The 14313-nt window shown below is 44.1% G+C and overlaps 1 protein-coding gene across 1 annotated transcript; it reads right to left on the reverse strand.

Annotated features, from left to right (window-relative positions):
- Nucleotides 1-916: 916 nt before the first annotated feature.
- Nucleotides 917-3407, reverse strand: LOC126419125 (uncharacterized). The gene is made up of 2 exons (XM_050086226.1): nucleotides 3170-3407; nucleotides 917-1742 (listed from the first exon to the last, which is right to left on the reverse strand). The coding sequence occupies exons 1-2, from the start codon at nucleotides 3315-3317 to the stop codon at nucleotides 1126-1128; spliced, it is 765 nt and encodes a 254-aa protein (XP_049942183.1). The 5' UTR covers nucleotides 3318-3407; the 3' UTR covers nucleotides 917-1125.
- Between the last annotated feature and the right edge of the window lie 10906 nt (nucleotides 3408-14313).

The following is a 14313-nucleotide window of genomic DNA, read 5'->3' on the forward strand; positions in this document are numbered from 1 at the left end:
TTTTAAGTTGTTATTGTAACGCTGGCCGGAGTGGCCGAGGGGTTCTAGGCGCTACAGTCTGGAACCGCGCGACCGCTACGGTCGCAGGTTCGAATCCTGCCTCGGGAATGGATGTGTGTGATGTCCTTAGGTTAGTTAGGTTTAAGTAGTTCTAAGTTCTAGGGGACTGATGACCTCAGAAGTTAAGTCCCATAGTGCTCAGAGCCATTTGATCCATTTGTTATTGTCAAATCTTCGAACTAACTGGTAATATACTCCTAAATATCACATTAATGAATGGTATTGGTTTTAGCTGTCGTATGTTACGGTAGCAATATTTAGAAAATTAAATTCAGGTTCAGTTTTGTCCATTAGTTAGTAGAGCAGTTAGCAAAGCCCGCCCCAGACGAGAAAAAGGTTCAACTGGCTCTGAGCACTATGGGACTTAACTTCTGAGGTGGCTTTGAGCACTATGGGACTTAACATCTGAGGTCATCAGTCCCCTAGAACTTAGAACTACTTAAACCTACCTAACCTAAGGACATCACACACATCCATGCCCGAGGCAGGATTCGAACCTGCAACCCCAGCGGTCGCGCGGCTCCAGACGGTAGCGCCTAGAACCGCTCGGCCACATCGACCGGCCCCAGACGACAACCACCCCATTCCAGCGCCCTCTTTCTAATGCATGTCCCTTTGGTCCCCTTTCCTTCCTACTTCTGCACCTCAGGGGACGTCAATGCGCAAGGAAACCACCTGAGCAGGCAGTTACGAGCACGACAGACAACTGCAGAGTAAGTTACAGAATATCTTTGCACATTCTGTTCTTTGTGGAACGGTCTGAGATTCACTTTCAAGATAGATATTTCATTCACTAAACAATTATAATCAGAATAACAATATGTTGTTATGGATAACTTTTTATTTCCAGCAATATTACAAAATGATTGTTTAGGCACTTCACATTTCAGTAATATACTGAAACTGTTTTCTATATGAAATGTTTCTATCGCATGAAACTGTTTTAAGCATTCAGTTAAGACTGATGCTTTGTAATTCACTCAATTAGTTCTGGCTAATCCTGTGGTGTCTCAAACGCCTCTAGCAGCAGTCGGAAGATCCGTTTGGCAGCTGTTAACACACGTGTCACTTGTGTGAGGGTAAAGGAGGTTGAGGTGCCTGAGGATGCTGCTCCAGAAGCTCGTCACACAGCTTTAAAACACCAATTTTGAACTTCCGTTTTTGCTGAGCTGTCATTGCCTTCATATCCGGAAGCAAACTTTGGAGAAAAGCCATATCTGCGTCAAGTTCACCTATTTTCGCCAGTTTATGTTCTAGCAAATTTTGCGTTTCCAGATAATACTTAAAAGCACTTTCATTCGCATCTTGCACGTCAGTGCCTGCTTTTCTCTTCCTGTTATCTTCGCATTTAGCAACTGCAGGTGGTGTAGGCGACACATGTGATGAATCTTGTCGGAGAGGAGGAGATGGTTCCGATGAGGAAGAAGAGGAATCTTCGCGCAATAGATCACGATACTCTGCTTCAGCTGAAACACTGTCGTCTACTTCTTCAACTTTAGTGTTTTCCAGGACAAGGTTGCCCTTCAGAGGTCTTGTTTTTAAAAATTTGTCCAAGAATTGAAGGCGTGATGCTAGGTAGTATTCTGCGACTTGTTTAGCTCCAGAATCAGATGAGCGAACTATTTTTCTATATTTGCTGTATCGTCCCCTTATATTTTTCCATCTCTCCTTACAGTTGATCACTATAAAGGAGAAAAAAGCAATGTAGTATCAGCCAAGGGTCCACTTTTGAGGGTAGGGGCATCTCTAGTAATTACGCAACATATAAAGGAGTGAAGAAAAATATGGGAACAGCGAGAGATGCATGTTTGAGCATAAAAGCAGCTGCTAGCGAAGCCTGCAGTTTGTATTGTTGTATTTTCATCAACAATGTCCACAATACGCGACAAGTGTCAGTCGTGGTCAGAACAGTGTTCACAAACAGGGAATTTAGGGGCGAGTTGAAATTCCAAAATGTGTGTGAAATCTTATGGGACTTAACTGCTAAGCTCATCAGTCCCTAAGCGTACACACTACTTTACGTAAATTATCCTAAACACAAACACACACATCCATGCCCGAGGGAGGACTCGAACCTCCGCCGGGACCAGGCGCACAGTCCATGCCTGCAGCGCCGAAGACCGCTCGGCTAATCTCGCGCGGCTTGAAATTCCAGATCCACTGATGTGTGACGCAAATTCCTGTAACAAGAAACTGTGGTGCCGAAGCCATAAAACCTGGACTGTGGGGCAATGAAAGAATGCCACTTGATTGGATGACCGTTGTTTCCCCCTGTTTACAACTTCTCGCGCCAAGAATGAGACATGGCTGCGGTTCAGTAATGATTTGGGGAGCCATATTGTTAAATTTCGTGGGCCCCATAGTTACTCTGCAAGATCGCATTACTGCCTAGGACTATGTGATCATTTTCGCTGGTCAGGTCTATCCCATGGTAAAATGTTTGTTCCCCAATAGACATGCTGTGTTCCAAGACGACACAGCTCGTATCATTCAGGACTGGTTATGTGAGGTGAGCTTGAGGATGAATTTTCTCCTCTCCCTTGGCCACTACAATCACCAGATCTACATATTACTGAACCTTTGTGGTCTACTTTGGAGAAAATGACGATTACGTTTGGTTTGTGGGGCGCTCAACTGCACGGTCGTCAGCGCCCGTACAAAGTTCCAATTTTTACACAGTCCAATTTTCACTCAGTTAGGGTCTAGCCACTATCACGAATGATGATGATGATGAAATGATGAGAACAACACAAACACTCAGTCTCCAGTCAGAGAAAATCCCCAACCCGGCCGGGATTCAAACGCAGGATCCCGTGATCCAGAGGCAACAACGCTAGCAACTAGGCCACGAGCTACGCACTTGAAGAGAATGGTGCGAGATCGCCATCCCGAACTTGACGCTATTTTTCTAGAAGAATAGCATAAGACTCCCTTGAGAGCGATAGAGAACACGTGCTGTATTTATTCACTCTTAGACGACTGGAAGCTGTTTGCATGGCAACGGTTTTCTTACAACGTGTAACGCTTGGTAATGTGTTGCACCTTTGGTGTTCCCATAATTTTGACCACTCCCTGCGAAGTATAATACTATTACTCATCAAACACTGACCTGTTTCGTTTAGTTGTGCAGCAATCTTCCGCCAGGCTTTATCTTGTACACTGCGATTGCTATAATCTGCTCGAGTGTAATCGTACAGTTGAGGATACGTTTCTATTAATTCACAAAACATTTCATTAAACTCAACATCGTCTCGCATTTTGACGGTTCGGATCTACGAAAACAGTAGCGCGCCACTCGGATGTCTCCGCCAGGCGTCGCTTCCCAGCGCCACTCGTGACTGCATAGTAGGCAAGGACGTGGCGCGAACGAGTATGGGACGCGCCGCCGCCACGCCATCTGTGTTCGCGCTGCTTCAACATGGCGCTGAGCCTTAACCCACAAGGCCACGTCCCCGCCACGCAGCTGCCCCACCGCCGAACCGTGTCACGCCACAGCCGCGTGCTTCGCACTTCGAGCCGCGTTCACACGCGCCACTGAAGTGACATCACTGCTCGCGGTGCATTGTAGTCCCACCACAACTGTGAATGGGAATACCTAGTTTTCGGCATCCGCTTCCGGCCATCCAGATTTAGGTTCTCCGTGATTTTCCTAAATAGTTGCAGGCAAATGCCAGCACGATTCCTTTGAAAGGGCACGGCCGATTTCCTTCCCCATCCTGCTCAGTCTCTAATGATCTCGATGTCGACGGGACTTAACCCAATCTTCCTTTCATCCATCCTTACTTTTCGGTGGAGTTACGGTACTGCAGTGCTGACACTTTCCATCCTGCCACTCAAAGTAAAAGTAGGGTTTAGTGGCGCCACTAGCTTTCCCCCACCACTGAAACACCAGAGGGCACTGTGTTCGCTAACGCAGGACGTTATAACACAACAATCTATTTCCAGGCGCTATTTCAGTAGAACAACGATGATCGTTAGTCCGGCCTAACAAAACCAGTTACGGCCTTAAAACATGTAAACACGACAACGAGAAACGGTTTACGAAATTCGGTCTTCGTCTTCCAGAACTGATATTGCAAGTAAGTGGAATGTGTATAGGGAAAGAGCGGCCATTGATGATAACGATGCTGGCTGGATGAGAACTCAGGTCTCCATGGTTTTCCCTAGCGTTAACTGTGGCTGCAGCAGTGTGTGCGATGTTGTTGTAGTTCGATTTTAACATCCCCCCACCTCCCAAATGCCTGTGCCGTTGCGTAATTATTTACAGGTAGAAAAACAGCTGGTCCTAGTACCCTTCTGCATGTCGTTTGTCGGTTCTTTTTCATCTTCCTTTGCCTCTTCCGTTTCTCTACAGGTTCGGCATTGTCCCAGCGCTCCCTCCTCCTCCCCCCCCCTCCTCCCACCACCTGGGAAGGTATCACTATACCTTTCTGTCTGCGTCTAGAGCAAATCTCAGGTTCAGGTGTGAGAGCGTTTTTCACGTGTTTGTGTGGCGTTTATGTTTGGCAGGACGCGGGTACCAGACCGATATCCACTTAACTGGATGCGGGAAACAGCCTGAATACGACGTCCAGGCTGACCGGCTCACCACGCCACAACAGGACTTGGCGTGGACACGACTAATGTCTGAAGTAATGCTGGAGGCAATTGACACGTGAATCCTGCAGGCCTGTCCATAAATCCGTAAGAGTACGAGGGGGTGGAGATCTCTTGTGAACAGCACGTTGCAGGGCATCCCAGATATGCTCAATAATGTTCCCGTCTGGGGAGTTTGGTGGCCAGTGGAAGTCTTTAAACTCAGAAGAGTGTTCCTGAAGCCACTCTATAGCAATTCTGGACGTGTGGGGTGCCGTATTTTCCTACTGGAATTGCCGAAGTCCGTCAGAATGGACATGAATGGATGCAAGTCGTCAGACAGGATACTTACGTATGTGTCACCTGTCAGAGTCGTATTTAGACGTATCAGGGGCCCCATATCGTTCCAACTGCACACACCCCACACCAATACAGAGCTCCACCAGCTTGAACAGTCCCCTGCTGACATGCTGGGTTCTTGGATTCATGAGTTGTCTCCATACCTGTACACTTCCATCTGGTTGATACAATTTCAAAGGAGACTCGTCCGACGAGGCATCATGTTTCCAGTCACTAACAGTCCAAAGTCGGTGTTGACGGGTCCAGGCGAGCCGTAAAGCTTTGTGTCGTTCAGTTATCAGGGGCACACAAGTGGGATTTCGGCTCCGAAAGCCCGTATCGATGATGTTTCGTTGAATGGTTCGCACATTTAGGCTTGTTGATGGCCCAGCATTGAAATTTGCGGCAATTTTCGGAAGGGATGCACTTCTGTCACGTTGAACGGTTCTCTTCAGTCGTTGTTGGTCGCTTTCTTGCAGGATCTTCTTCCGGCCGCAGCAATATCGGAGAATTCATGTTTCTCCGGATTCCTAATATTCATGGTACATTCGTGAAATGGTCGTAGGGGAAATCCCCACTTCATCGCTGCCCCGGAGATGCTGTTTCCCACCGATCGTGCTCCGACTATTACACCACGTTCTAACTCACTTAAATCTTCATAACCTGCCATTGTAGCAACAGTAACCGATCTAACAACTACGACATACACTTGTTGTATTTTACAGGCGTTGCCGACCGCAGCGTCTATTCTGCCTGTTTACATATCTTCGTGTTTGAATACGCATGCCTATGCCAGTTTCTTTGCCGGTCGGTGTGGCCTAGCGGTTCTAGGCGCTTCGGTCTGGAACTGCGCGACCGCTACGGTCGCAGGTTCGAATCCTGCCTCGGACATGGATGTGTGTGATGTCCTTAGGTTAATTAGGTTTAAGTAGTTCTAAGTTCTAGGGTACTGATGACCTCAGTTGTTAAGTTCCATAGTGCTCAGAGCCATTTGAACCAGTTTCTTTGGCGCTTCAGTGTATGTATGTATGTCTGTATGTAGGTAGCTGGGTGGCCCTCCCGGTTAGCCGTGCGGTCTAACTCACGGCTTTCCGGATTGGGAAGGAGCGCTTGGTCCCCGACACGAATCCGTCCGGCGGAAAGCAAAGGGAAGGCGTTGCTGCTGCATCGGGACATTACGCGGAATGGTTAACGCGCCTGCATAGTAAGCAGGAGATCTCAGGTTCGTATCCCAGTCTGACAAACATTTTCACTCGTCGCTGCTGATTCTGCATAATGTCCCGATGCAGCTGATATCAGTGATACTTTGGCTTTCCTTTTATTTCTCCCCCGCCACCCCTCCACCTTCAATTTACATACAGAGATTCTATCAGTCTCCCGAGTATGTCATAACTTATCGTACTCATGGTGTCAGTTTGCTGATAACGCATGTGTTTGGATCCATTTGCAGCATACGTGTAACAACAAGTAGAAAAGACATTTTCGTGGAAGAGCAAAACCTTCGCAAGACTGTTACCTTCAATGGATCAGCTTCGAGGTGTTACAGTAACGGAGGGAAAAACATGGCTGGAATGAGGGAACGCTCTCGTGGAACACACCAGGGCTCACTTAGATTGGTTCAAATGGCTCTGAGCACTATGGGACTTAACTTCTGAGGCCATCAGTCCCCTAGAACTTAGGACTACTTAAACTTAACTAACCCAAGGACACCACACACATTGATGCCCGAGGCAGGATTCGAACCTGCAACCGTAGCGGACGCGCGGTTCCAGACTGTAGTGCCTAGAACCGCTCGGCCACTTAGGCCGGCGGCTCACTTAGAAGATCTGCAAATTCTGCACACTGTGTTCTTACTCTGTATGATATAAGGAGCAGTCAAACGGAAACGAGACAGATGGTAAAGTAAGTAAACTATTTTTTATTTCAAAAGTAATCATCATAACGATTAATACTTTTATCCCAAGCAAATCGATGGCCACGAATGTCTTAGTTCAGGACTCCAAAAGCAGGGAAATCGGATGCGGAGAGGTCGGGTCTATATGGAGAATGCATAAGGGCTTTGCAGCGAAACTTGTACAACGCGTCGAAACAACCTTGGTAGCATGTGGGTGACTTGCTTCAGACAATAAGATGCACTCCTGGGTACAAGTATGGTTCTGTAAGCAATCTTATCTTACAGTGGGATATGTTATGTTATGTTATGTGAACCGGGGACCTAGACCCGACGGAGAGGCTCCGTCCCCGCCGCAGCCGCAGTGGTCCGCAACCCCACGACGACTACCGCAGTCCACTTCACCCTTCCGCCGCCCCACACCGAACCCAGGGTTACTGTGCGGCTCGGCCCCCGGTGGATCCGCCAAGGAACGCCTCACACCAGACAAGTGTAACCCCTGTGTTTGCGTGGTAGAGTAATAGTGATATACGCGTACGTGGAGAACTTGTTTGCGCAGCAATCGCCGACATAGTGTAGCTGAGTCGGAATAAGGGGAACCTCCCCGCATTCGCCGATGCAGATGGAAAACCGCCTAAAAACCATCCACAAACTGGCCGGCTCACGGGACGCCCGGAAAGCCGTGCATTAGACCACACGGCCAACCGGGCGGGCTCAACAGTGGGATAAATGTATTACCTGTTTGGAGATTACTTTTTCTTTTCGTCGGTCTCATTTGCTTTTGACTGCCCCTTATACATCAGCAAGTACTTTATGGGGACGACTTAGGTATTTCTTGTATGCTGAAATCACTAGTTTCTGCTGTGAACTTCATCTGGGGAAAAGCAGTCAGTCACCGCCAGTTATATGATTTTCTTGAAAAAGTTTCTGTTCTGTGACTTGCTTTGTAACACAGCAGTGATGCAGCTCAGCACGATAAAGTCCTGTGTCGCTTTTACAAGCTACGAAATTAAATACATGGTTTTCTCATTGAAAAAGGTAGAGATTATCCACAGCTGTAAGATCCAACCTCGCTGTCAATGTTGTCGTTTTTAGTCGATGTCACATCCCACATGAACGAACTGAAGTTGAAAATTCAGGGAAAGAATAACTTCGTCTGTGATTTCTAGAGAAACATTAAAGGCTTTCGGAGAAAGCTGTCATTGCATAAAGCTCAACTGGAGTTTTTTTTTTTTTTTTTTTTTTTTTTACTGTTTCAGAGTTTTGTGCTACAATCTCCGAAGATGCCAACCTTTATTTTCCGAAAGTGAAATTATTGGTTACTTGAAGAATTTTTGGAGAGACTTTCAGATCTTGACGGGATGGAGAGTGACTTGTTGAAATAGAAGCACAGAGAAAGAAATCTAGTTGAATTTTTCCACAGTTTACTTGGCGTGGAATTTCCGAAACCGAATAAATTTGCCGCTAGTATGGTGTCAATGTTCAGGGTAAATTATGTCTGTGAGCAAAAATTTTCAAAAATGATGTATGTGAAGTCTGCACATCGAACGAGATTGACTGATGAACATTGAAATGCATTTCTCTTCGTTGGGTGTAACAATTCCAAACCAAACATTGATAATATCTTGAAAGTTTCGCAAATGTCACTAATGCATTTTGCTGCTTGATTTGCTCTTCACTTGCACGTCACTCACCCGTGATTAACACGGAATGCAGAACTTAGTTTTTCGTCCTTTTTTCCCCCCAGTACTTTCGTTCTGGCATGCAAATATTGCACAGAATGATGATGCAGCCCGTGCTCGTCACTTTGTCAGTTGCCTGGCCCTCTGTGAAAAAGGTCTGCTGACTTCTGCTGTGGTGTGTGTCGTAACACAACTGTCTATCTCTGACTGTCTTTATGCTGGGACGCACTGTGTCTATGTTCCAGCTCCGCAGAGGCGATTGGGCAAGAGAAACACCCAACGGGAGAGTACTGCGGCTAAGTCATTAAATGGCAGCAATTGAAAGAGTCTGTGGGGCATCTAATGAATATGGAAGAAATCGGAAGAATAACATTAGACTTAGCTTCCCACATGGTTGCGGAAAATCACGGATAGCGGAAACTGATGACTGCTTTAATGTGAAACTAGGTTTACGGCATACATGGAATTCAGGTTGATTCACTACATAATGCAGTATCTATTGAAGTAAACTCAGAACGGAACTAATATGCCAACAGTTCATGGACGGGACTCAAGGAGACGCTGATTTTGTGACCTCTGTGGGCGAAATTTTCAGATCAGTATCACTGACTGGGTTCGTAACGCACCGTTAGGGAACATAACATTATTTTTGAAAGTCCAGACGAATACATTCTGTATGGCAGGGATATCCAAATAAAACAGGGGAACTGGACAACGAATATCTACTTGAACGTGTTTGCCAGTGTTCGACTATGTTATTTTGTCGAAAACTGACAATCTGCGCCTGTGGCTGCGCATAAAACATGGGTTGACTCTTACAGAGAAGACAACAGCGACCAGCCACTTTTTACAATGCCATTTATTTACTTAAATAACACCGTTACCGGTTTCGAACCAATAGGTTCATCTTCTGACAGCTAGTTCACGTTAGGATACATTTTACATTAGTTTTCACCACCCCAACGAAATTTCATCATTTGGGGCAACAAAAAGTAAACGCTAATGTGAAATATATGAGCTGCTCGGGGGAACAAAATGGTAAGCGCCAAGATCACAGTTTCGGGATACAGCGAATCTAAAGTTTCAATTGATCTGCAAATCTGAATAATTCTTTTTGATGAGTCCTTTTATTCTGTAGTGATTCTAACAACTATCTTCTACTATACAGACATAAATGAAACTCAGAACTGACTAAAACAAATGAAATATACAAAAATTATTACATTACCATACACCATTAACAATACATAGTGATAGAACATTACATATTAAATTTTACAGTAAGTCTTCAACACTTTACTGAAACTGCAAAATCGTTCATCACTCTCACTACTAATGTCTTTTTCATCTAAAACTGTTGGCTTTAGTGACAGGAAAATCCATTGTGGACAGGAGGTATGTAATTTAGGAGGGACAGGACGTCAGCAACTTTCTTCTTTTCAATAAGCCTTGGCCCATTGTATTTAAGTCGGACCGTAGGAACTGGTCCTTGCCGTCCACGTTTCCTGAAGTTTATTTCATGCCAAATGTCATGACAAAATGTCTCGCTGATGAATAAAGATCATGGATATTCGGAGGCCACCTTCCACCTAAATACTTTCCTTAGGTTGACATCTCGACCATCAACTTTCTTCTTTCTGAAGACAAACGCTTCTTTAGAGTGCCGTATTTGATAGAAATTCTCTCTTTTCATATTATATAGAAGCAATGGATTCTCCTTAGCCGACTTCTTGATGATCTCGCACCACTGATCTGGACTGTACACATCTTGTATTTGTCGGCGAACGTAATTTTCAGTTGTACTTCAGGAACATAATGGTATGTACAAGCACTTACCATTATGTTCGTGAAACGTACTAAAGACAATATATTTACAAAATAACATACCTCTGAGTCATCTGAATCGTTAGGAATGTTTCTGGATCCCTCTCGAAGATATTAGTATCATTGGAAGTATATTCCTCGTCTTCTGCCATGTTCACTGTTGCCATAATCTCGGAGATGTTTTTACTTGCCGCCATTCTCTCTGTCACTTACCATTATGTTACCGCAACAGACGGACAGCGTGTAATGTTGTTGCATTAATTTGTTCTGAAAGCGGTGCTGATAGACAATAAAAGCGGGTTAAAAGCTGAGAGCTGTCTGGGGAAGTTAACCTTGCATTACTGAGCAACTATTTCACCAGGTATCCAGTTTAGCTTACCAAATTCCCAACCAGACTAACATTAATTATAATCTTTTAATAGTCATACAACAACCGGTGATATATATATAAAAGAAAATTTAAATAAAAAGAAATAAATCAGTTAATATTTGGACATTTATTTTAACATTTAAAATTTCAGCATATTAAACTTGATTCATAACTAAACTGGCGCCTTGTTTAGGATTGTGAAAATGTGAGTTTCTAATCTTACGGAACACATCAAATATGGAGCCAAGATTGGGAGACTGCATACAATACTGCATTCATAAAGTAACACACGAAGGAAGTTGAAACATATACAAGAGGAAATTAACCACAACCAACCGATTCAATTTTCACCCAAAGAAGTTACGTTCGTAGCGCAATCCTGTCCGTCACGTAATTACCACACACTGGTACTACTAACCTCTGTGAAACCTTCCCAAAAAGAATAGCTGAAGGCTACTTTGATGATTACACTACATGCTTCACGTGGTCAACTTGGTTTACACAAAGAGTGTAACTCCACAATAATTTTGATAATTAAAATAAATTAGATCGAAAAGCAATTTACAAAAGGAAAACCTCGAACTGGTTACTATCGTCTTACTATTAACCTGATGAGTCAAACAATTGTATAAGCACATGGTACTGGTCTCACAAAGTACACCCCACGTGGGTTGAATATAAAGAAAAGTTGCTATATTGAAAAATATTGTCAAGGCGAGACGTTATAATCTCACGCACATTTGCATTTAAGATTGATGATCTTAGTTAGAGTTACTGATCAACACGTGGTTCCACTTTACTCACAAAGTAGTGGCAAAGCAACTACCGGAATATATTCTGAACATCACACTCGAATTACACTGCGTTGCAATTTAAGATAACATTAGATATTTTAGAGCTAAACCTGAAATAAAGGTGATTAAATTTTCAGTTACGCTGATCTTAAGATATCCATTGTCCTACGGACTTAGCAGACAGGCGCTTAGCCGGAGATCTTACCACTTCAGACGCTCGCCGCGGACAGACTGACGTGGTCCCTTCCTGAGGGTGGCTCACAAACACAAACGGAAGTGGCCAGAGCGGCACCTTCCTATACCAACATGACAAGGGACAGACAGGACCATACTAAGAATAGAAACCTCTCTGCTTTTAGAAAGTGTAGCTACCTGTTCTGATGTTGGGCCTACTGTTCTCTAGCAGACAGGCTTGTCTGCTACCCTCAAGCATGCAACTAGAAATACATTTGCTCATTCATCCTCTCACACAGAAGGGAAGGGGGATGACAGTATCTTATCATATACAGTATATAAAAGAAAGCGGATGTGGGTTCCGTATGAGACTGTGTGACATGAATTACATATAAACTGTGTTTTAAAGTGTAGTAGTGTGACAGATCGTTCTTGTTTATGTGTAAAAGTAACACGTTCCACTACTCAGTCTCCTCCCAGATAGTCAGAAACGCCACAGTAAATTTAGAAGAGGGATTTATGCCGTAAATGACAACAGATTTAAGAAATTAACATGAAAGGAATCCAACAGAGACCCTTAATAACCCCAACGCTCCGGGAAAAGACTGTGCAGGGAATTTTCTGGCTATGCTAGGACATTCCCAAGCTGGCTTCTTACACCCAACTTAAACCAAAAATGTAAAAGAAAGGCAAAAGGTCACCAGCTACTTGCTAAAACACAATAATTTCAACACATCTTTAGAATCTACCAATTTCAAAGAGAAAAAAAAATCTGACACCTATTTAAAAGATAGTGTAGACCTAATTCGATCAGCAAGTAAAAACAATGGTTCCTGTGTCATAATATGAAAACATTTTCTGGTTGTTACCCTTATGGAGTTCACCAGTATTTCCTCATTGCAAGAGCCAACTGATCACAGGAAAATTTATGACTGTTTATTAACAAGTAAAATTTATGAAAATAGCAAAGGTGCCACAGCAATTAAAAAAAAACATGAAAATAACATCAGTATTATAAAGCAGAACATTACAATACACAATCTGCAAAAGAAAAAAAAGATAAGAGAAAAAACATGTTTTACAAAGTAGTTATCGCAAAAAAATTCTATATCTTATAAAACTAATAATTTGTAGAATTAAAATAACTTCATGGCACTAATTTAATCACTCTACTATATTTCAGTTAGTTAACAAACAATGATCACTGTGTCATTATACTGAAACTACAATTAATTATATGATTGTTACCCTTAAGGGGTTCCTCACTATGAATATGCCCCATGCAAAGGCTAAACGATCACAGTCCAATGAGAATGAATAGCTATCTGACTGATAAACGAAGCAATGCCACAGGAATGAATTTACGAAACAAAATATCACAAATCTAATACCACACACAAAAACAAACACTGAGTAATAAAACAGCTCTGAAAGTACAGTAATCAATGTGTAAAAAAAAAACACCAATAAAAAAAACACCTGCAAAATACAAGAGTCAAAGTCTAAAAAAAACAATAAATAGACACCTGCAAAATACAAGAGCCAGTCTAATAAACACCAATAAATCGAACCCCTGCAAGATACACGAGTCAAAGTTTCTCTAACAGAAAAACACGTATATGCATTGAACTAAGAACCCTATAATCACTGTTCACTGACATACTCAGTAGTTCCACTGTTCCGAGGCACAATATAAGGGGGGGGGGGGGGGGGGGAGGGGGTTCGTCGTCGCAGCTGTCAGTAGGGATTTTTGTTCATCTGTTGCGTGCAATCCCGTCGTCTCTGCCCTCTCATGACGTTTCTCTTGGTGCCCCGTGTCAGGTACATCTCGATTTGGTTCCATGTTTGTGTTGTCAAATTCGTGCGGTATCCTCATTTGACACGCCAGGTTGATATTCCTGGGCAAGGAGGACACTTAATCGCTCTTCTTTGTGCCACCCTTAGCTACCAGCGAACATCGAACTATGATTTACTGTCGCTTGACAGTGGGCATCCGCCAGGAAATGTTGATAGGCGTCGTTGAAGTCTGCCAGTTTCTCTGGACAGTATGTGTCAAAAGGCTCCACGCCCCTTGTGTTGTTACATTCTTGAGTTATTCTCAATTGGCTCGTCGGTTTGATATTCCTGGGCAAGGATGACACTTAATGGCTCTTCTTTGTGCCACCCTTAGCAACCAGAGAACACCGAACCATGATTTATTGTCGCTTGACAATGGTCATCTGTCAAGAAATGTTGATAGTAGTCGTTGACGTCTGCAAGTTTCTCTGGACAGTACCTGTCAAAAGGCTCCACGCCCCTTTATCCCCTGTCTTCTGTCGTTTCACCGCGTACGTCTCGTCACGGTCACGTGCGTGTGGTGCGTTGCCAGCAGATGGATTTCCGCGCGTTGGCCCACTCGCCCATCTCAGGTCATCGCCTCCACGAAGGGTCGCACTGGTGTGTCGGCCATTAGCTCCGCGTGCAAGGGAAAGTGTTTGCCGCGTACCCTTCTTTTGTGGTCGACCGCGCTCCCGAAGTGGCCCGGTTGACAGTGTGTCCTGCTGGGAAACCCGCCAGTTTACAACTAGCCCTCCTCCTCGCTGCTCCCGCTGTCATGTAAGAGTT

This window comes from Schistocerca serialis, chromosome 9, assembly GCF_023864345.2.
Source record: "Schistocerca serialis cubense isolate TAMUIC-IGC-003099 chromosome 9, iqSchSeri2.2, whole genome shotgun sequence".
In the NCBI taxonomy this organism is placed as follows: domain Eukaryota; kingdom Metazoa; phylum Arthropoda; class Insecta; order Orthoptera; family Acrididae; genus Schistocerca; species Schistocerca serialis.

Bases quoted from the DNA above. Each gene is read 5' to 3' on its own strand.
- LOC126419125 (XM_050086226.1), bottom strand. From the start codon at position 3,317: ATGCGAGACGATGTTGAGTTTAATGAAATGTTTTGTGAATTAATAGAA. The intron at 1,743-3,169 runs GTCAGTGTTTGA...TCTCCTTTATAG, and splicing joins TGCACAACTAAACGAAACAG to TGATCAACTGTAAGGAGAGA.